The 24,178-nt window shown below is 41.4% G+C and overlaps 1 protein-coding gene across 1 annotated transcript in view; it reads left to right on the top strand.

Annotated features, from left to right (window-relative positions):
* Positions 1-24,178, top strand: part of srbd1 (S1 RNA binding domain 1) — a 54,288-nt gene that overhangs the window by 16,667 nt on the left and 13,443 nt on the right. The window contains exons 15-16 of the mRNA XM_069658110.1: positions 10,795-10,886; positions 12,930-13,012. Coding sequence (XP_069514211.1) covers positions 10,795-10,886; positions 12,930-13,012 — 175 coding nt within the window. The remainder of the gene's footprint in view (positions 1-10,794; positions 10,887-12,929; positions 13,013-24,178) is intronic.

Genomic DNA, 24,178 nt, shown 5'->3' with positions numbered 1-24,178 from the left:
CTCGCTGTGAATGTCCCCAGTACAATTAATTGACCCAGTTTCTGGTACACTATGTGACTCTGTGCATTTCTGTATGTTGGGGCGTTTGTCGGCTGACCTCGTACCCCAGCAGGTTCTTAATCGACAGGTGTAGAGAGTTTTTCAGGCAGGCTGTTTGCAGGCAGATGGTTCAGTCATGGTGGTGGAAAAGCACCAGCACACCTACAGCCTTCTGTATTGCAAACAAGCTGGATACAGTCCTGTGTCTTTTAGTGTAAGTGTCAGTTAGGAGGATTTCTAACTTTAGTACCTTGCTATGTGGTGTCACTTTGCCGATGTTAAAAGACACTTTCACAGATATTATTCAGATCTGTGTGGGTGCACTCGTACATACACACATGCATGAAGGTAATACGCACTTTCCTGTCCCGTCCAGTCCTCTCATCCTTAACAGCGCAGTACTTCATTAAAGACCTCGGCCTCATTTGCACCATCTGCTTCCTGTCTCCCTGTGAGCCTTCATTGTGCCACCACCCCCACCCTTCTCCACCCTTTCTTGTCCACCCGCCTGTCTCGCTCTCTCTGTCCTTCTGCCTCAATGCTCAGCTGGAATGACAGCCAGAAATGGCAGCCTGCGGGACATCCTTACTTCTATTTTTTTTCTTTTCAGTGTATGCGCTTGTGTGTGTGTGTGTGTGCGTGTGTGCAGTTTTCAGTGCCTTAGTCCTGTTTGAGTAGACTCATCGTACTCACTGAGTCACCTCTTTTGTAATTTGAAAGGAGTGTGGCCTTTTCCAAAGACGGCCAGACAAGGGCAGACGTTTGTGTATCTGTGTGTGTTAATCTAAGTCATTGAGGTCGGGAGTATGTGTGAAAGTGTAAAAAAGGCTGGCCAGTGGTTATCTAGTATCTAGTATCTAGTACTTTTTGTAAGAGGTCAGATGCATTGTTAGATTATGTTTTTACAGTGGGACTACTACTACATTATAAGTCATCTGATGAGTGTTGTTAGGGTGTCCAAAGCCTTAAGTGTGACACCTGGATCACATGTAATTATCCTCTACTCTTGTCTCTGCTAAGTGGGAAATAAATCACCAGATTCGACTCTTCATCCTCTATTAGGTTTACAAAAACATAACCTTTCCATGATTAAGCTTGAACAATGCCTCTGCGAATGAGCAGACTCCTGCAGGACATTATACAGCATGAGGTATTATTTCTCTGACAAGGTTTGTCCGTGCTTGTGACGGCCCCCACTGAATGCACATTAGCTTATTTGCCATACAGCTGTGTCCCGATAATTCAAAGCCCTCCTGCTGGATGTCAGTTTGTGACGTCATGTTGGTGTAAAACTCCACTTTTCTCACTAAAGTAAGTTGTTTTTAAAGTTTAAGGTAGCTTAAACCCTCTGTATGTACTCAGATGTGTTAATGTGTGTGATAAGAACGTGCAAAAATGTGTCCTGGTTACTGGCTGCTTGGTTATTGTCGTCAACACCTGCTCATGGCGAGCACGCTGCCTTCTGGTGTGTGTGTGTGTGTGTGTGTGTGTGTGTGTGTTTTCTTTTTGGCTCCTTGACAGGCCAGCGCAGCATGACCTTGTCTGTCATTGTGCTTTAGCACTAACTGGTAGAGCATGCAGGCTTTGTCAAAGCACATAAAAGTGCTCAGCACCGGCCTGATAGATGTCTGTGCGTGTGTGTGTGTGTGTGTGTGTGTGTGTGTGTGTGTGTGTTTTGTTTTTTTTTTACTGGAAGATGCTCAGTGGTCTATGTCACCTTCGTCAGCTGGTGTTTCTTGGATTTTTGTGATAGGAGCTGATTGGTAGGGGAGATGCACACACACACACACACACACACACACACACACACACACACACACCCTCATTGTGAGTCCAGCCTAAAGATGTTACTTCTGTACTTTAGGAGAAGGTCTTATTACTTGCAGCCACACAGAGATCAACCCGTCATCAGCTTCAATTTCTTAACCAATTACCCTACTGATCACATTCCTTAGATAGGCTGTGTATCATATGATATAATCTGCTAGTTACAAACCCATTAAGGAGTTGCACAGGCTGTAGTGCTATCTGTTGACTAGAGGTTGACTGACATGTTATTTTAAGATGAGATAAGATAATACTTTATTGATCCCCATGGGGGGAAATTCAGGTGTTGCAGCAGAACAAAGAGAACATACCAAGTAAGTAAATACAGTATAAAGATAAGAATAGATAAAATAAATAGAAATAAAAAAGTATATAGAGCTGTCATACAATGACAAAGTACAGCAATACCAATTTAAGAGGTTCAGTTTCACTGATTGCCAATATAGCTGCTGATATTTAGACATTTTGGAGCTCAAATCAGAGATGATATTTGCTATGTGGATTGTGCACCTACAGTACACCGACAAAAGGTACTCTGAACGCTGCTTTCTTAAACAGATAACCTAATCCTAAAAAAATATTACCGTAACCACTATTAATGCATTGTTAACAAATTGTAGTGCAGACCAACGTTTGCAAACCTGCTCTTGTTGTCAAGTGCATATCAATCTGTTAAGATGAAGGAGAATAAGTCGTTTCTTTCATGTTGCAGCATGAGTGATAGAGAAGAAAAATCACTATACTAAATCAGCTAACATTTGACAGGCAAAGCTCTTACAGTGTTCTTATTTGGTTTATAAAGATAAGAAAAAAGAGAGTTTTCCGTCACGTGTACGTCATATGCTACTTTTGACTTTAATGTTTTTTGTCAGAGGCCAATGGCTGCTCCTGCTGCATATTCTACCAAACTTAAACTCTATCTGCTGTGACAATGCGTTGATTGAACTAAAATGCATTTGAATATTTGAATATGTGTGTTTGTGGCATGTGTGTGCATGACGGGTGACAAGTTGACAGCGATTGGTTTCGCAGCAAGCTGATGTTGATGATATCGGAGGGCAAGAACATGTGGGGTAAGGTTAGGGAGATCTTTGGGCAATGGTGATGATGATACACACACACACACACACACACACTCAGGGACCACAGCTAAAGGCAAACAAAAACGACATCCACTTTCTTGACCACTTGCTCTTTAACTCCTGAAGGCGGTGAGATGACCGACCCTGTTACCCTTCTTCATAAACACACATCCTTCAGGGTCTCCAAGGCAGCGTTCCTGTTTGCCTTGAATTAATTACAATGAACTTATATCAACTTAATAATTTGACTTAAGCACCATGAAATGAAGTAGTCTTCTGCTAGGGTTAGGGTTAGTAGTGGGCAACCCCTCTCTCTAGGAGGAGTCATCATCGTTCTCTCCTTGACTGGTTCATACTTTAAGTTGTCCAAGAGCCACACACACATTTGCAGTGGGAACTATACTCAAATAGCCAACAGTGTTTCCCTGCACTGACACACAGACATCCTTATAATAAGACCTTGACCGTCTCGCCCTGCAGCTCACTCCTGGTGGGATGAGATCATTATTACTGGCTAGCTGATGGACCTGCAGGACAGTGTTGGAGACTGTATTCATGACTGTGTGTGTGTGTATCCCCTGTCATGTCCTGTGTCCAGGCATGCTCCCAGGGGCCAGGCTGAGTGAGTGATGAACATACAGTGGCAGGCCCAGCGATGACTGAGTGAGATCCGGGCACTCAGGCCTCAGCGAAGGGGTTGAAGGTTGGGGAGAAGGTGGAGCAAGGGGGACAGATGGATTTAGAGGCAACAAAAGGGCCTCAGCCGGGCTGGAGAAGGCAAGGCAACTTTATTTATACAGCACATTTCAGCAACAAGACAATTCAAAGTGCTTTACACAAGACGACAAAAGCATCATAACAAAGTGCAAAGAAACATCATGTAACAAGACTTTAAAAAGCAAAGTGAAGATAAATGATTAACGGCTAAAACAGAAGCTAAAACACAGGTATAACATATAAGAGTAAAAGTTACAGTGCAGTTATAAATAATTTATTTATTAAAATCATTTAATAAAAGGCAGCTGTGAACAGGTGAGTCTTCAGCCTTGACTCGGTGTTTCAGGGAACCTGCAACTTTCTGTGAGTTTCTTCTAGTTATACGGAGTCAAGTCAAAGTTTGTTTATATAGCACAATTAAAACAACCACTGGTTGACCAAAGTGCTTTACAAGCTTAAAACATAATATCAATTAAAAGAACAAATATGAGTAACATGAACAATAAAAACACAATAAATAAGAGTAAAATATAGTTGCATAATAAAATGTCAGGATGTCAAGCTCAACTGGAATTAAAAGCCAGCGCAAAGAGGATTTTAAGCTCTCAAAGGTCTGAGCATTTCTATTATTAGCAGGTAGACTGTTCCACAAATTAGGACCAGCCACCACTAAGGCTCTGTTATCTCTGATTTTAAGCCTGGATCTTGGAGCATCCAGGATCCTCTGATCTGAGTATAAAAACTGAACGCTGCTTCTCCATGTTCTGACTCACTGGGGACAGAAAGCAGACCTGTCCCGGACGACCTGAGTGGTCTGGATGGCTCGTACTGTGTCAGTATATCACAAATGCATTTTGGCCTTAGACCAAAATATATTTGCTCTCAGGTCTAAAGAGAGCTGCAAATACACTTGTGCTTCAGTTCGATGCTGCTAGAAATCTCTGAAACCTCTTACTCTTATGATGACATGCTTCTCCTTTCTCACCTTTAGCCATGAAATTGGCAAAGCAAATTTTTCAAGAGCCGGTAATGGGAGTAACATCTGTCTCCTATCTCCTATCATTTTTTTTTTAATAAATCCTAAATTGGCTGTACGAGACACCGTCCATCCTTGGCCCCTCCTTTTGCTGTACTGCACCTTTATTTTACTGCAGCTATGCAATGTCTCTTGTAAAGCGACTATTGGTTCTTGCTTCTGTACATGTGTAGGGCAGTGGCAGAGGACCTTTGGCATTCGCAGGTGGTGGACAGCAAATATCTGCCAGCCTCCTCCATATCACCCACAGCCCCCTCTCTCCTCCCATCCTGCCTCACTGGTGGTCATCCTCCGTCCCGTCTCCTGCCCCTCCCTCCATCCTCCCCTAGGCTCCCAGTGTTCCCTGCGACGGTCCTGCGTGTGACAAACATGTGTGATGAGTCTGTATGACATGCCGTGTGTGTACTTGCGTTTTGGGTTGTGTGTGCGTGCGTGCTGGTGTGTATGCGTTTTTGCGTGACACGAGCGCAGGCCTTTGCTGCTCCCAGATTGACATGAGTGTCTGTGAGGCTTTGCTCTTTTCAGACGTGCCTCACACTGGCAGTTGGAGTTTATGTGTGTGTGCGGCTGCCTGCCTGCCTTCTAGCGCCTCGCTGGAGACTGACGGCCCCTGACACCTGCCATTTGGACGCTTTTCTCTGTGAAAAATGTCATCGTCTTCAGACCCGACGTGTGTGCGTGTGTGTGTGTGTGTCTGTGTGGGACTTAAGACATAGTGCGTCCCTCAATTTGCCTCCCTGAGGTCAGGCTTTGCAGCTGACTGAACAATGGACCCAAGCTGTTTGAGCAGCCGGGACAGAGAAACTTATGTGTGTGTGTGTGTGTGTGTGTGCGTCTGTGTGTGTTTGTGTGAATACATTTTGGGTTAGTAAGACGTGACCATCAGAGCTTCTACTAAGGAAGTGAAGCAAGGCCAGTCCAAGTATTCTGAACACAAAGTGAGTTGTGAACAAAGAAGGCGACAGACATTAAGGACACTGTACTCTAAAGGTGTGTTAATGTAATCTAAACTCTCCTACCTGAAGCCATCTTGAATGTTGGTCTTTAACTAGCTAGTAGACAATTCCCACTGAGTTCCTCCATGTTTGATGCAATTGGTCAGGTAACTCCAGCTACTCCAGTGAATTCGCATTGTGTGGAAATAGAGGCTAAATTAGGGTTCTCACAATTGTGTAATTTCACCTGGTTTTGCATGAACATCGCCTTTTTTCCCACCTGTGTTCTGTTTTCTTCAGATTTCAGAGGTGTCACAACAAAAAGGCAAAGATTTAATTACATTTTAAAGTTTACATTAATATATTGTTTTTTAATTGAACCTTTATTTAACCAGGAAAAGGCTCTTGAGTTTAAAAATCTCTTTTCAAGAGTGTCCTGGCCAAGACAGGCAGCAGCACATTAACAAAGTTGCAGACATACATACAAACATAACACAGAATACACGACTATAATACAATAAGAAACATGAAATAAGAAGTGAAGCCAGTCAAACTTTGTCTAAAACAACCACAATCATAAATATCTTTCTATAGCCAGATGTGTCTGCCTCCAAGTTATCCAAGAGCACATTAAAAGCATCCAATGAGACCAGGTTCTTTAGTTCCAGGTCTTTTTGTATTAATATATATTCATATAATAATTCATAATATAGTTTTTTAAATGTGCCTGCATGATTGTACTTGCAGCTGATTTAGAATTTGAACTGAATTTCTTTATTTGACAGGGACGATGCAATTTAACATAGTTTCAGTATAGAGCACAAAACCAGTGTGTTGCACAACTCTTGTCCAAGTTGAGCCTTTAAATATACAGTGTGATAAAAAAAATAAAGCATTTAGTGTCATAAAACTACAGATATGAAGATAGCCCTTTATGGAGAAAGCTGATTCTCCAAATTTAGATCTGCAATTTTATTTGACAGTTGCCATTAATGATGCTCCTTGTTACTCTCTTACCGTCTTGTCTTTGGATATGTGTGGAGAGAGGTTCAGGGGCGAGATATCAGCAACATTCATGTAAAACCACCATGTAATTATGGAATGTGATCTAAAGGAAAAAAAATCTTCTACATCTGTAACAATGAGTAAATTGATTCTTTTTTATCAATTAGTTGATAGAAAAAAAATATTTCCTACTATTTTTTTGGAATCCATTAACCGATTGGTACATTTTTCAAGCAAAAATGTCAAATATTTGTTCTTTCCAGCTCATAAAATTTGAGGAAATCTGCTTTTATTTGTCAATTATGATGCTAAATAAGGACGTAAATTAAAGATGTCACTGAGTCTTAATGAGTTTTTCACAACTTTATGACATTTTAATCTGAAAATAATCTGTGGATCAATGAAAGTAATTATTTACCATATAGCCACATTTACTACCATTAACAGTTAATGATGACTTTATTTGTTAGTTATTTAATCTTTTACCAAAACTTTGAGCTTAAAACAAATTTGCAGAAGAGTAAGCAAAAGTTTTTCTACCTTTTTCTTTTTTTTTTTATTGTTGAGATCAACACAATATAAACACTACAACAGGCTGTCCGTTACATTTAGAGTAATTTAGAACATTGACCCTCAGTCCCCCACCCTCCCCACCAACCAACAGGATAGTAATACCGACACAGACAGAGCGTTCTCGTTTAGTCTTTATGGCACTGACTCAGATCCAGATGACAAGCTTAAAGTTTGAACTTCTTCAAAGTTAGGCAAACCAAACATGAGTCAGTATTTGTTTAATGTACAGTGCTGATGTGACTTTGATGTGCATACCTAATAAAAAAGCTAATATTAGTCATTATCACTTACAAAATGCTAGCACTGATTAGCACTGATTAGCACTGTAATCCCATTGACAAATGAAGATCTGCTGTCTTGTTGCCCCCCCTTACCCCTCCCTTTTAACTTTTTGTCCGGTGTATCAGATTAGTCGGTGATATTATTGCCCCTCTTCTTTTCTGACTGATCTGATGAGCTGTTTTTAATTTAGATTAGGGCTGCGTGAGCCAGAAGGCTGTAACGAGGTATCAAAGTGTGTATCCATCTCCTCCAATGTTGGGTTTCTTGAGGGGCAGTGGCGTCCCGGTCACGATGTGTGAGTGTGTGTGTGTCAGGCCCAAGGGTGTGTCTCGAAGACCACCAGTACGGGAAGAAATAGGGGGAGCCTGTTTGTGACTTTGCCCCAGGATGGGACAGCGCCAAAGGCAGGCCTGTATTCATGTGTGTGTGTGTGTGTGTGTGCGCATTTGAGAGAGCAAAAGAGTGCGAATAAATGATAACCCTACAGGGCCACCAAGTCATCGCTTTACACCAAGAGGCGACCATTGACTTTGTGTCTCAGTGTGTGTGTGTGTGTGTCCATGCTTCGACCATCCACCCACTTAGGCCAGAGAGCTGGAGAGCAGACAACCTTCTGCTGTCTGCCAGGATGATGCCCTCAGCACGGCGACAGCCATGGAGGCTACGGCGATGAGGGCTCAGAGCTGTATCCATGACAGTGCTGTTACCCAGCTGCCCCATTGGCTGCCTTAATTAGGATGGACATGATAGGGGCTGGTGGCCTCCCTTTCTATTTACCCAATATCCTTTGTATTTTATTTTGCTGCGTGCTCTTAATTATATCTTTTGGCCCATGTTACCTTTTCTCTTTTCTGTCATTCTCTGTCTTTCGAGGTCCTGTCACTCTTTTACTTGACCTCCATTGTTTACTGTCTCTGAATGAAGGAGGAGGCTGAAGTCATGTGACAAAAATGACAGCCTGAATATGGAGAGAAGCATTAAATTTAGGTAGAATATAATTTTTTTTTAGTTATTTTCATACTTTGTTTTGTGTCATACTCAGCATAAATGTCTGTGTGTGTCTCTGTGCTCCCTGTGTGCGTGAGACAGAGTGTGTCAGCTTAATGACCAGCTCTGCTCTGACCTCGTTGAAGGTCATGTGCCAGTGCTCGTTAGCAGTGTCACCATGGCGATATGTCAGCTGTCAGCGCGACGGATAGGGAGCTGACAAAAAGAACAGTGAGGCGGAGGAGGGGATGAATAGAGAGGATGGGAGCGAGAGAGGGAGGGAGGACAAGTTCATTTAAATGTGATTCTCATCAGAAGGCCTCTGCCACTCCTCATTAACAAGATACTTGTAATTGGCAAGGTTGTTGTGGTAAGGTCCAGGCATCTGCTGCGTGTTGTTTGTGTGTACCACACAAGGCCTCATTCTCAGTTGAGGTCGTTGGGGAGGTGCTGACCCCCTCTTCATACTGGTCAGCCCTGAGGAAAAAGCCCCCCCTCTTCTGCCTCCGATCTTTCCTCTCTTTCTCTCCATCCAGCCGAGAGAAGAGAAGGCCTAAACAACATGACAGCTTCTGTTGTATTTCAGAAGCATTATCTCGGGTATCAGTGGCTTTGTTGTACCACCATCCCGTCTGTGTGGTTATGGATGATAAGCGGCCTACTTTAGACTGAATACATTAAAACGGGAACAAAGGTAGAATTTGTTGCCTTGTAGAATAAGTTAGTTTTATTATTAGGATCTTTATTGTTACGTAATGTAGAAATGATAATATTAGCTTTAGTTTAATCTAAGCTAAATTAAATGCATTTTTGCAAGTTGTTTAATTTCACAGTTAATTAGAATATTCAGGGTGTGTGTGTTAAGTTGCTTAAAATCTTGTTGTAATTACTTCATTACATCTACGTAGGTATAATTATTTGCAGTCTCTATTTTTAAAGAAATCTTTATTATTTATCTTTATTCTAATATTAAACCAGTCTTTCCTTTTCTCTATATATGTACATAATAAAATGGAAATAACATGAAACTTAGCCATACATAATGCTAATTTATGAGGATCAAAAGCTGCAGTGTCACTCTTGAAAAATCCGAAATTCACAATTTGACTTTATCAAATAAAGCTCACAGGGGCTGCAGATGATTGAAGCTATTTGAGCCTCTTATTGTGCCTTGGACAGACATTTCTTTTCAACTTAAAGTTTCTTTGAAGTCTGGCTTTGTCTGAACAATTTTACATCCAAGCACCATTTCATGTGCCTTGATCTTTACATTTTTACATGCCACATTTGAAATGTTTGTTTGAATTCTAGGCTTTTAATTATGTACTGCATTAAAACACTATCACATACAGCCAGCTAATGCAGGCCGGGCCTTTAAAAAAAATAAAAAAAATAAATATATATATGTATATATATATATATTTGACTAATTAGTGTGCAGAGCAGGGTTGATCAATTTATCATTTAATCATTGATTATCTTAAGAAGTTTGCTGCCATTCTGCAGATTACCACGCATTTAAGAGCCATCGCAGTGTGGGGTATTAGGAGTCAAGATAGAGCAAATCCAATCCAAAAGCACCACTTATTCTCCAGGCAAGACTGGTAGAATGTTACTCATGAATGATATTTTTAGACACACTGACCAAAAGTAGTACACCGCAATGACCTCAAGATGGCAGTAGTGCCACATGGATTGCAAGTGCGCTGCAGCGGTCCGTTGACTAAAGCAAACACACACTAACATGTCATATTGTGTGTTATTAAAGAGTCAGTTGTTACAATGTTAAAAGGCCCTCATACTCTTAACAATAGGTTTAGAAAAACACATATTAATACAAACTTATACAAAGTGCATGCTATACTCGGTTATCAGTTTTAACTTTTCTGATTTTGTTTATTATTCATAGTAACACACTAAGGCAGTAGCTCATGTGTGCAATCAGAATACATGTAGTTCTTTTCACCTACTCTGAGTTGAACAACGATTCCTCAATGCATTTTAAAAATTTGTAATTGTGCAGTTAAATTTAAGGTCTGACTACTAGAGATGATCCTATTTTGTGCATAATGATGGTAATGATCAGCTAACTACAAAGGGACAACCACATTCAGATGAAGAAGCAGTTTGAAAAGTTGCCATATGAATTCTCATTTTGCACCCTTTTCTTTCTCCTTCTCCTCCTCTGGCCAACCTGCCACTTATCAACTGTTCCTATATACGTACGTCTCTCTCTGTCCCACCATCTCACCCTCTCCCTCTCTTTCTTCCTCTTGTCATTAAACTTTTTTTCTTTCCTTTCCTTCCCCAGTATAACCAATGAGGCGGGAGCATCCATCTACAGTGTGAGTCCTGAGGCCGTCAAAGAGATGCCAGAGCTGGACCCCAACATCAGGAGTGCAGGTATTCTCATCGTTAATATCTTAATTGTCCATATTTTAATTGTGTTGTGAAGGAATTACCAGCAACATTATTAGTGAATGTTAAGGCTATCTTTAGCCTTTCCTTTGTGTCTCTCTCTCTTTGTCTCACTCACTCCACATACTCCATCATTTAAGGGACGTAGCAGAATATAAAAAAATCACACTCCGTTTCAGAGAACAAATGTTTCCAGCAGACTTCCTCTATAAAAGCCGTAAATCAAGCGAGGCTGGATTATTCCTCGCTAGTTTCCTGTGGTCAGCAGCACAGAGAGCCACGGAGAGCCATATTTATACCCCTAATGAATTCCATGAGAAATCTAAAGCGCTTGACTTTGGGTGGGTATAAAAAGAGTGGGCGCTTAGGCAGGACACTATTGTTGGGGTTCAAGGAGAGAGAGTGTTTGTGTCTGTCTGTTTTACCTTTGGGGACATGTGTTTTGCTGCCTCTGTCTCTATGAATGGTCATGTTTAATACTATGCAGGGTATTGAGAGTTTCAGGCACCTTCCAGCTGACTTGTCTGTTGCTGGGACATCTAGGGACACCTAGTGGTAATCAGCAATATTGTCGGGCTGGTTTTCTTTTTATCTTACTTCAGTGCCACTTCTCTTCAATTCTCTCTGATTCAAAACAGAGTAAGTGTGGTGACCACAAAGAATAAAAGGGGAGATTAAAGATCAGTTTTCCTGGACTGTTGCTACTTATTGATTTAGTATGACAAGCAAGCCTTAGCAGCATCTTCCACTCACTTTTCCGACCTCTGTCTCTGCAACACAATCAGCTCAGCCACATCGCTGCTGTCCGTCTGTCTGACCAGAGCACTTCACATACTTTCACTTCCTCTTGAGCGATGTGTGCGTGTGTCTGAGCAGGGCCTTCCTCTCTTGAAGCTGTCTTCATCACTTCCCAGTTTTTGTGCAGCTGTATTTGGCTCGTAAACTTTCAATAAGTGCAGCAGAGTTCTCCGTTTGCAAATCAGATCCTCTTAGGAAGAGAGGGAGAAAGAAAGAGAGCGAGAGAAGGAGGGATATCATTATAGACGGAATAGATTGGAGAATTTGGTGGTGCACTGAGCAAGGCCAGGGTTGAAACTCCATCCCTGTCTAAATATTATCTCAGGCAGCAGCCTCCCACCGCAGCCAGAGGAGAGAGAGGAGAGGAGAGGAGAGCCATTGATTCCAGACATACTCCCTCTGTAACATCCCATCCCTCTCTTTCTTTTTGTCTGTCCGTTCTGCCTCAAAAATCTAAGTGTGACGAGGCTGATGCAGCACACCACATCGCTGACCACTGGAAATCAAACATACACAAAATGCACAAATACAAAACAGTAGGAATAGTCGCACAGGAAGGATTTATCATACAGCGTATCATTTTAGTATAGTCTCAAATGTCTGACTGTTTTGGGATATAGTCTAAGTCTAGCTTTAACCATGTAAGTTAGAAACACAAAGACCTGCAACTTCCTTTGTTTTATACGGGGACATGAATGTGAACAGTGTTTCGATTGTGTTACTCTCTCCCGCTCTGTGTGCATGTGTGTTGGTGGGTGATGTCATGTATTATGGTGTGTATGTGAATAAGGTTGTTTGTAATTTTTCCTCCTTGTCACTGGGCCTGCCAGCCAGCGTATTCATGGAAAATACATTTGGCTTTATGTGCAGCAGCAGCAGCCGTGCAGACTCCATGTTTAAAGGCTGTGCGTGTTTATTTGTGTGCTACATTGTGTGCACGGGTCTTGATAAATTAGCGGTTTTAAAGGTTCAGCATCTATCAAGGAGCTAAATGACAGGTGCAGAGACTCCAGCTTTAATTATTATCATTGGGGGTGGAGGAATGACAATTAGACTTGGCCTGCCCTCAGGCCAGCGCTGTAATATGCACACAATTTGCATATTCAGTAATTATGAACAATATGGATTTGCATATTCAATAAGTGTGATTCACATAGCAGGAAAACCACAAAGCACAGAATCTCATGAGACGTATAATCTCATGTTTGTCTCCCGTGTGTGTGTCGACAGTGTCCATTGGAAGACGTGTCCAAGATCCGCTGGCCGAGCTCGTGAAGATTGATCCTAAACACATCGGCATTGGAACTTACCAGGTTAGTGTGTGTCCGCTCCTGTCTGTCGGGATGCTGCTGGTGGGTAAGAGCTTCTTGTCCCTGGGCAGTGGAACATCTGCTGCGAGTTAGACTGATGCATGAGCCAACTAGATGAGTGTGTGTGTAAGTGTGTGTGATAGTGTTCCTATACAAACAAAAAAAGCAATAAACAATGAGTCATTTATACCCGAGAACGTAAACAGCTATTTAAACACATTGTAATCCTGATAATTCAACAAAAAGTTTAAACAAAACATTCTACAAGCCTGATGCCTATATGTAACCATAAAACAAGCAACATAGTATTTGTAATTCAGGCAAAACAAGCAGAAATAAGGACTTGAGGCATTAATATGAGTGAGAGAGGAAAGATGTGGCTGAGGTTGAGAGAAGAGAGCCGAGCAGGGAAGTAGATACACTCGGCCGAGGCCTGTGTCAACACATGATGCTAAGGGTGACGGCTAATTCAATTAATAGAGATCAGGAATGACGTGTGTTTGCACTTGTGTTTTTTCCTTGTGAGGTTGCCGCTCCTCGCTCTGAGCGTGTTTGCAATTGAAACAACAATTAGCTCAATGTTGATTTTGTTCACTTCAAATGTGTGTGTAATTATGTGAGAAAGGCAAGACAAGCATTAGGTCAGTGTGCTTACTAATTACACCTGCTATTAGTGCTAGGGATGCACGATATTGGATTTTTTGCTGATATTATTGTGGCCTACTAGCAGATACAGAAATAACATAATGCTTTTTTAAATGTACACATTCTCTGGGCAAGATAAGAGAACTACTTAAAGCTCCTGTGAGGAGTTTTTCACTGGTTATGAAACAGACTGAAATTAATTCTGATGACTCTATATAACCTACAAAAGCAAACCAGACCATCAGCAACAACATTGATTATTTCTATAGTTTTAATGCCTGAAACAGCTAGTGGGGGGTAGGTGTCAGAAGAGGAGATTAACTGCATGCTGCCTTTGTTTACATTTTCCAGGGCAAAAATTTAAATTGAGTGATACATATGACTGTTAAAGAAAGCAGGATGTTGTTCAAAACCACCACTTCTAGCAAAAAGATAAGAGGTACGGCTTTGTCCACAGGGGGCGCCAAAATCAACACAAAACAAAAGTTCCTCACAGCAGCTTTAAACTTGCTGCTAAAAATGCCATATTTATTTGTATGACATTTTCTTTCAAGTAAAACTGTAATATTCATACAACTTAGACAGCCTTGGATGATGAGATCTGGCCCAACCTCGCATGACCGATGCTGAGCAACCATTGCAAATAGCAACCTTTCTGTCCATTCCGGAAACTTTGAAAAACTGCCATACCGCAGACATCTTGCACTCTTATTCACACTTGACGGAAGAGGTGTGGTGCATGCAGTGCGTGCGCGCACTCACGCCGAGTTAATGTCGTAGCATTACGTCAAGCCTTTTTAGGTAATCATTGAGCATTTAGGCAAAATTAAAGCGTTGTTTTATCGGCAGAAAATGTCTGCAGAAAAATGACATATCTGCTGATGTCGATGTCATTTTCAAGCCATAATCTGCCGATGCCGATAATATCGTGCATCCCTAATTAGTGCATTATTGCTTTCCATATATGGTAGTTTTTTGGGATACATTAGACATTTCATTTTTAGAATATTTTCATATTCAGAAAACAACAGATTTTTTTGTTTCACAAGTACCAACTCACAACAAATCAACCAACAGAATAATGGTTTATCAATCAGGTGACTCCTTATACCTCAGTAATATTGAGAGGATGCTCCTGTTCGCTAAGCCATTTATATACAGTTAGTAATGTAGCTAAAACATACACCTGTTAAAATGTGTTAATCCCAGTGAGAACCACTATTTATGAGAAGCAGGAAAGAGGAACGAGGGGTTAAAAAAGGACAGCAGAGGGTGACAGAAGTCAAGAGAAAAGGAATGATTGGTGAGATTTAAGGGTGAGGGGGAAAAAAGGAGCCTTGAAAGAGAAAGCAGAAGGTCATCTTGTGCATGTGCTTGTGCTTATGCATGTGTGTCTGAGTGTGTTGGGTCACAGGCCCGTGTCTCTCATCACGTCCCGACTGGGCTCTCTGGGGTGCCTGGGGTTCTGCACCTCCCGCTCTCAGATCATGTGACTAGGTCAACAAATGATAATATAACCGGGTAAATAAACTCCGGGTGCTGACAGATATGAGATGGGACATCACTCTGACCTGCGTGTCAGCTCACACAAACACACACACACATACGCACACTGCCCTTCCCGTCCCTTTTGAGAGTCTAAGGGTTAAGTGTGTGCATGTGTGTATGTATGAATGCACATGCAGGAGAATGAGTGTGAGAAAAGTTCACTCATGCATACGTGTGTTTTCTAGCAAGTTCTCTTTCTGTGATTCATGGCGTTTTGAGCGTTCTGAAAGTTTATTGCTGTTAGACCCAGAAAGCATGAGGGCAGATGTAACCCTAGACAGCTGGCACAGCATGCTCCCTCTTTCTCTCTCCCTCTGCTGACTCAGTGAGTGACAGCTCGGAGAGAAGGGAGGAAATGAGCTGAGGGCTAAAAAAGTGAGGCCCATTAAAATCAGATTGGACGTAACTATTGGTGTGGGAACAGTGTTTTCACTGCAGCACCACGGGCTGACAGCTTTTTCTGGATGCTGAGTTTGCCAGATACACGTCTGTTTGAGCGAAGAGCAAAAGTCATTAGGATTTCACTGGTTACATAAAGTACAATACATTCAAAGGCTACTATTCTTTTGTTTAAGATTCACTCTCTTTACGTCTCAGAACACTTACGTGGACAAACATATCAGGCGTCGTGTGTCCTTTTAATAATTACACACTGAGTGGGTGTGGCCTCATTCTCCTGTCAATCAGCCTCTTCTTGTTGCTACAGTCTGTTGACAGCTGGGTAATTCCCAGGCCTGTGAAACTAACTGCTACTGGAAAATACACACACAGACACACACTGCTGTGTAAGAAAACATTGCCCGTGAGCCGGATATTAAAGAAACTGTCACTCTTCCTCTCACCTCTCTCAACTCTCGAGTTTTCCTGCCCTTGTCCCAGAGACTCCCACTTCATGCAATGATTCTTTCTCTCTTTTGAGTGGTCGAGGAAATATTGTGGACGAGGGGTAACATGGTAACAGTATCAATCGCATTACAGTTTTTGCAACTTCACTGTCCTCCTCATTATCTGCCAAAAGCATGTTACTTTGTGAGTAAGCAGGATATATTTAGATCACATGCAGAATGACATATGAATTACAAGATTACCATAGAATACCTCCCAATGGTTGGCAATTTTATACCAGTAGATATATATCAGGGCAATAGTCATACCGCATGATGTAGTGAAGCAAATCGACTGAAACACATCAAGCTGCTACTTTATTGTTAACGAAAACTCCTTTATGAGAGCACAGAGTTAACTGACCGCTGTGCTGCAGAGTCTGCGTGTCACCTGCCTGTAAGCATGCACATGACGCTGCTGCTGTCACAGATCATGTGTGCGGGATGATCGAGGCAGACGCGCAGATACGCGAGGCGGCTTTTGAGTGCTTGTACTCCGGCTATCAGCCGCACCTCGTCCCCGGTGCTCGTGAACGCTGTGGTGTTACACGTTTACGGAGCGGACGTGCCGCTGAGTGTTTACATTGAGCTGCTTCACCTGCAGCCCAAACACAGCATGAGGTTGTGTGTGCCAAGAGGAAGTAGGATACGGTGAGCTTTGGTTTAGCAAAGTTAGTAACGCAAGAGTTGCTGAACCAAGTGTGGTAAGAGTAGAAGGGGTTGTTTTGGGTCTTTTGTTCATTTCAAATGAATACAGAATTTTTTCAGAACAAAATGTTATCACACGCGCACACGCGCACACGCACACACACACACACACACACACACACACACACACACACACACACACACACTGGAAATGCCGCACTGAGGCGGTGCACCCTGGACAGGTCGCCTGTCAATCACAGGGCTGACATGTAGAGACAGATAACCATTCACATTCACACCTACGGGCGATGAGTCACTACTTAACCTTGCTGTCTTGCCTGCGTGTCTTTGGGCTGTGATAAGAAACTGGAGGAAACCTTCTTGCTGTAAGGCGAAGTTGCTGCACCACCATGCCACCCTTGAAAATATATTTGTGACAAATCAGCATCTAAAAAAGTGCTCTGTGCCTTATCGAGACGTGATCGACTTGTCTGTGTCGGAAAACATGCCATTAGATAAATTGAAATGAAGTGCTTCACCTGCTGACCTGGTGGAAGCAGTTACAGGCATTAAAAATAACTATATAGAAATAATCATCCTTATTCATCCTCGTTGCATTGACTTAAATATTCAATTGACTCCGTTTGAGGTTTTCACTTACAGCTAGTGCAAGTGATGTCACTTTTCGCACCTAGGCAGCTCTTCCTATAGTGCTACAGTGTGTGCAGCCGTGCAGATATGTGTGCACTTGCGCATGCTGTTTTGCACTCCTGAATGTTGCCTACAGGGGAGACAGGAGCAGACAGAGCTGAGAAAAGGAAGGAGAGTCAGAGATGGCATGTTGACTGTGATTGATAGTTCCTGTCCGGGTGTTTTGAGACATGAGGAGAAAAAAAACCCGGCTCTTAAAGAGTTGATCAGTGGCACAAGCTGCCAATTATTATCTCATATTATTTTAATTATTTCCCTGAAGTCTGTCAACGCTTATGTCTGTGTGATTGTGTGTTGAGTGATGCTTTGAAATGAGCCAAGCTTGTATCTTTGCTTGTACGATGACTTTGAACAAGCTCATGTCAATTCTCAGCTTTTCTATCAACCATTTACATGTTGTCATTTCACGAAATTAATACTGGCATAAGAGGTAATTGATTTTATCCAAATAGTCTAAACTGATTTATTACCAAGTCAAAAATCAGGCTGAAGTCAGTTTGTCATCTGGCCTCCCTTTGCCTCCTTGTGCCTGTCTTGAAACTTCTCCTGTTTGTATTTTCTCACCCTCTGTTTTGCGGCCCCTCAGGTAATGTGTGTGCGTGTGTGTGATTGTTTTGCAGGAAGTTGAGAAATAGCCATTAGGCATTCATGAAAGGTGTTGGGAAAACATAAAACCATCTCCTCGCTGTCATATCGCTTTCAGCTGCTGATTTACGACCAGCATTTAACTATGAATGTATTCGCACACCTTCACACACTCCCTAACCCGCGCTTACGTTTGACAGCAGGATCAAGAGGGTAAACTCGGAGGCCTGATCGAAACTGAGCTTCAGTGACTGTGCAGTAATGTTTCGCACCACAGAGGACAGGCATTAAAGTAGGCTGATTGCAATTACATCGGGAAAATTAAGGAACAATAATCAGCCAGAAGAGGGTTATAATCAAGATGTTAAAAGAGTAGAGAGCAAAGTGGCTGAAGACTGTCAGGCATTGTCAATCAAACAGGCCAACCCATCAATTATCTGAGAGTGAAAGATGTCTATTATAAACTTAAACAAACTCTTAGTGTTTCCAGGATGATTGCAGCCTGTTGTCTTTCTTCTCATTAAAGCTGCTACAGACGATTTGGCCTACAAATAGTGTTATAAGGGTTTAGATGCCCCTCTTTATCCTCCTTGCATGTTAAGCATCTTCCCTGCTGCCTCACTTGTTACTTCCACAAGTATTTTCTAACGCTGCTTCTTCTCCCGTCGCGGTGTGTGGCCTAATCCTTCTGGCCCTTATTCTAAGTAAAGACTTGCTAGTATTGATTGCTTTACTCTAGTCATGAATAGTCAACTTTATTTATAGCGCCAAATCATGACATAAGATTTACTAAGGGCACTTTTGCAGAGCAGGTCTAGACTGTACTGTTTTATATTATTTACAGAGGCCCAACAATTCCCACCATGAGCAAGCACTTGGCGGCAATGGGAAGGAAAAAGTCCCTTTTAACAGAATCAGGTTCTGGGTGGGCGGCCATCTGCTCCAGTGAAGCCAAGCAGTACTAAAATTGTAGGCAACTTAGCAGCAGAGGAAACGAATCAAAGTGCTGCTAGCAGAAAGTGTTTTTAGGTCCCTGAGATTTACTCCCTAACATACCTTTAAATTTAAGGATTAATGAGTTCCAAAATAAACTAGATCAATCAAATTAAAACTTACAGCGTCCCCGTTGCTCAGCAAAACATGGCTAAGACTCTCATTGGCTGGTACCCCCTGCATTAAATGAATAGCAATATGACAATACATCTAATTTTAAAGACAGGAGAATATGTTTCTCGTGTCCCTGCTTTGTAAGCATCAGTTATCCCTCCATCGCTTGCTGCCCTCAGGCTCCGGGCTCATGCAGCCATTCTGGCTCCAGCATGCTTCCAGTTGCCAATCTCTAAGTGGCATCATTCATATCAGTCTGAAGACCTCCGCCATCATTATCTATCAACACCTCAACTTTCAGCAACTGCTTCGCCTCCACTTTTATGCTCCTCCTTTGTAGCTGTCTGGTTCTCTGTATTTAATAATTATCTGGATGTAGACTATGTAAAGGCCTTGTGTTACAAAGGAAGCCTGTATGTGTACCAAAAAAAGATACAGAAAGTGAAATCCCTCACATAACAGCTTGTTTTGGTGTGCGTTCATCCCCTCATTCTCACCTCTCTCTCTTTCTCTATCTCTCTCTGATTGACATGTGGTAACCCAGCAGCTTTTAAGTACTCAAGGTGCAGACAGAAGCACTTCGTTCTTGCATACTAGTTGGCTGGCTTCAGCGGGTTTCGAGCCAATCTAAATATGACCTTCACACGTCGGGATCCAGTCCATTGACTCTGGATGATTTTGAGGTTTGGGTGTGCGGCGTTGGGATCAAGAAATGGGGGAGTCTAGTCAGTGTGAAATGGATGGACTCTTGGTATAGCACCCTTTAAGCTTGTACCTAACTTGTACCTTCATGTATCTGAACCCTAGATCTGTTTTGGCTTACCCCCTTAGACAGTGCCCCTAAAGAAAGGCTGGGCAGTTACTGGATGGAAATGTAGAGAAGGTATTGTAAAATGGAAGATCAAACAAACAACACTAGGACCGCTCAATCAGGCTAAGATCTAATTTGTAAGACGTGATTTCTGATGCACATTTGCCAGTTTACCTCTCGGTAAGATAAACAAAAGCAAAAGAGGGAGAAGAAAGGACACAAATTATGAGAGAGAAGGATAAAGGGCGTCATGCTCTATCGGTGCAGTAAGTGCCACTGTAAACTGAGTAGAGCACAACAAGGGCCTCTGCTGCCTGGATGTCAGCACAGCCCCTCACATACTGGATTGTGTGTTTGCATGCTTAATAGAGCAGAACTTGCATGTTTTCTCAAACAGTTACTTTCCTGCACTCCGACTCTGTCACATTAAATTACTGCAGCTGGTGCCAGAGACACACTTTGTGGTTTACTTTGTCTGATTGTCCTGTTTTTCTTCTCAATTTCAATTTTATGTTCGTTCTGTTTGAACTCTGGCCTTCAAAAAGACCCATTTCTTTCTGTGTTGTGTTAGTGTTTTTGGGCTTGTGCCTTATCTTCTACACCACTAAGCTGTACCACAGGACTTAGCCCATGTACAGGGAAATAATATGATTGAACTCTTTTGGACCAGGCCAGCCAATAGCATTTTTTAGTTGATACAATAATTGATAATTGTGTTTTTTTACATCTCCTTTTAAAATCTAGCTCTGACCTCTGGTTTTGGTTGGCTGAGGGCATAAGTCATTTTTGGCTGACCGCTGGGGTCAGCCCTACGCATGGGTCTGTATGTGACTGAGTGAGTGAGTGACGGTACTCAGCCAAATAAAGTTAGAAAAATAACAACAACGGCCGGGAAAACTTCAAAATAAAAGCATTGTGTACAAACGAGCGAAGTCGGGCTTTTACTTTGAAAAAGCATACTGGAAGTGTGGACCTACTTTACTCTCCATGCCTGTGACTTTTACTGCAGTGTGAGATGTTAATATCGCTGTCAGAGATCAACAGGACTCATCACAATTCGTTTCACCGAGTATTTTGGCCGAGAACCGCTCGCTGTAAAAATAAGCGAGCCACCTATTCTCTACATTTTTGGCGCGTGAGATATCGGGTGTCACGCCTGCACTGTGAAGACTCATCTGTTTTCATGCATTTCAAATGAAAATGAACACGTCCTGCAGTCGTCACGCACACACCATGCTCCCAGAGTTGCCTACAAAAGCGCACATTGACCGGATGCGGTCAACCACATACTGGGTTTTGACCTAGTCTTGTTTTAATTCAAAAGGCTCTCCTTGAAGGACTGTAAGCATGAAAAGCCAGAGTTTTGCACCATACATGGCAAATTGATGATACATCATGATACATGGTAGGGCTGCGCAAGAAATAACCATTGAGTATTCGCAATAAGCACATTGCAAAAGTCTGAATTTATCACAATGAATAAGACAAATGATTGCATGTAAACAAGCAAAGCTTTCTCACTAAACATGCAAAATAAGACCTATTGTTTGGAGCCCTGAGTATAATGGCCATGCTATCACAGCATTTTGATGCGATCAGATGAAGCCCAAACGAGCTATCAGCGACCTCAGAATAATTGATTTCAATTAAGTTGTGAAACAATAAGTTAATGTTATCACAATATTGACCCACACATTGTAGAGTTTGGTCAAATCATGAAGAAACTTGAGTTATTATGCAGTTCACTGAGATCAGCTCTGCTTAGCTGTGCAGATCGTTTTCAGTTGGTAAAACATTATGTATAAAACATGCAACTTCTGTGTTTGTCTTTGGATTAAGTTCAAATTTAAGATTATATAACTATGTTTTTTGTTTTTGCAAATTAAACTGTGGTTTTGTAGGCCACAGAAAGAAACCCTGAACTTCTTGTCTCAAAGCCAAACTTAATAGAATCAACAGCATGCAGCGCAAACAAGCAAAACCTTAGTGACTCATTGAATCACATTTCATGTGTGATTTGCAGAAAACCAAACGGTTGATACAGACATAAATACATACTCTTTTAAGAGTTAAGAAGTGCACATATTTGTTTAAACTCTGGCACTGTCCTGGTTAACTTTGTGTATATTTGTATTGGGTTGACTTTGCTTTAAAGTAACGCTTCATAAACCCTGTTTCCAAATTGTCAAGGAATGTGCCGTGACCCAGAGCTGTGTCCCTTGGCATGTTGTTTGTTACCTTTGTGCCATGCGTTTACGTCTCTTCCCCTGTAGTCAGATACCTTATTAAAGTTTCAATGCAGTTTTTCCATCCATTATTAGCAGTGCATGTGCACCTCTGTATAGTTACAATACCTGAGGTCCTCTCCTGCGGCTCTCACCTCTCTAAGGTTTCAATAAGAATGTGAGAACACATTCATCTGGGTTTTACTGCAGGTTAAAACGCACACTGCCTCGCACACCTCCACCTTTCTCGTGTGAAAAGATTCTCTGGTGTGACATTACAGGTGATTTCCTCTTTCTCCCCTGAGACTATCTCTGTCTCTCTCTTCTCTTTATGCATCGACTCACTGGAAGTCGTAAAACTTTCAGTCCTATTTTCATGGGAACGTCTTATTGTTTGGAAAGTTATTTTTATTGTCTTCAAAATGCCTCAGGCTGTAGTCAGGCATTCTCACTAAGAAGGAGGCTGCAGGTCAAATGAGGCATCACAAGGAGTGCTGTTCTGTCTCTGCAGCTCTACGTCCTCTCCTGCTGTCTTTATCTATCTTTCTTTTATTGTAGGAAAGGTTCCTGGTATTAACAGTACTCCACTTACTACTTAGTACTTCCACTGAACAAAGGAACTAATTTACAATATTAACGTTTTATTGAAAACACAAATTAATTACTGATATTTTATTTAAAAAAGAAACTATCCAGTGTTTAGAAGTGGAAAATATATACTTCTGCAGATATCATTGGCCAATATGAGCCAAATCCAAAATCAACCTGTATGTTTTCCAACATACACCAACATAAAAACTTTTTTTCCCCCCATAACATTTTATTCAGGAAATAAAATATAATTCTTTCCTCACTCAGTGTGTCTTGCAGAGCTGTCTACAACACCCTCAGCACTGTCTGCAGCACTTGCAGCAGAGCCACGCAGCTGAACAGATGCTGGTCTGCACATTGGTTGATCATGTTCAAAACGTTATTTATTCTATAATAAGCTGATGAATGGTGAATTCTTCCTCTATACAACAGGTATCCATATCTGTCTCAGAAATCTCATATCAGTATGATTTAAATCATTTTCATGTGCCAAGATCTGAAAATTAGTGCAGGTGTGTTGCTAAAATATGAAATAAAAACAGACTTCTTCATAAAGCCCATTTTGAAATATATATAAATAAATATTTAAAAAAAAAAAATATATATATATATATATATATATATATATATTTCACCAACTGTTCCCTAATTCTTGTGTTGTACACTCATATTCATACATAATTTAAAGCCTTTTTATCTTTCTAATATTGAACACTTTCCATATTTCTAGACCTATCCCAGCTTGTATGCATCTGTTAAAGTGTTACATGCAGCTTTGGAGTTAAATAAGAGACCACTTTCCCTTAAATCAGTATCTCTCTCTTCATGTCACGGCCTAATCCAGATCTGAACCCCACTGAAAACCTTGTGTGATCGAGAGGAAGATTGATGGTCACAAGCCATCGAACAAAGCTGAGCTGCTTGAATGTTTGCGCAAAGAGTAGCATAACGTCACCAAACAGCAATGTGAAAGCCTGGTGGAGAGCAGGCAAAGATGCATGAAAGCTGGAATTAAAAACAAGGTTATTCTATCACATATTGATTTCTGAACTCTTACTGAGTTCAAACATTAGTATTCTGTTGTTTAAACATGAAGAAGAAGAAGAAGAAGATATACGTTAGTAATTCCTGAGGGGAAATTCAATGTTCAAGGTCTGAAAAACATCTTTTTTTACATCTGTTATCTTAACCAGTCGTCATTTTCTGCAAATAAAAGACCTAAATGGGAATATTTTATTTAGAAGTAGGGATAAATGTTGTTCACAATAAAACAAAAGTTCATTTTACACAAACACAAACCTAAAAATAGTAGAGAAAAACATGTTTAGTGCAGTGGTCTCTTATGTTTTCCAGAGCTGTAAGTGTCTTATATTATCCACCTATTGTTGTCTTAATGCCTTTTTATGCTTTTTTA

This window comes from Semicossyphus pulcher, unplaced genomic scaffold (assembly GCF_022749685.1).
Source record: "Semicossyphus pulcher isolate SPU_LCO1_2020_fin unplaced genomic scaffold, fSemPul1.0.p SCAF_12, whole genome shotgun sequence".
In the NCBI taxonomy this organism is placed as follows: Eukaryota; Metazoa; Chordata; class Actinopteri; order Labriformes; family Labridae; genus Semicossyphus; species Semicossyphus pulcher.
This window is presented reverse-complemented; position numbering and strand designations above follow the sequence as displayed.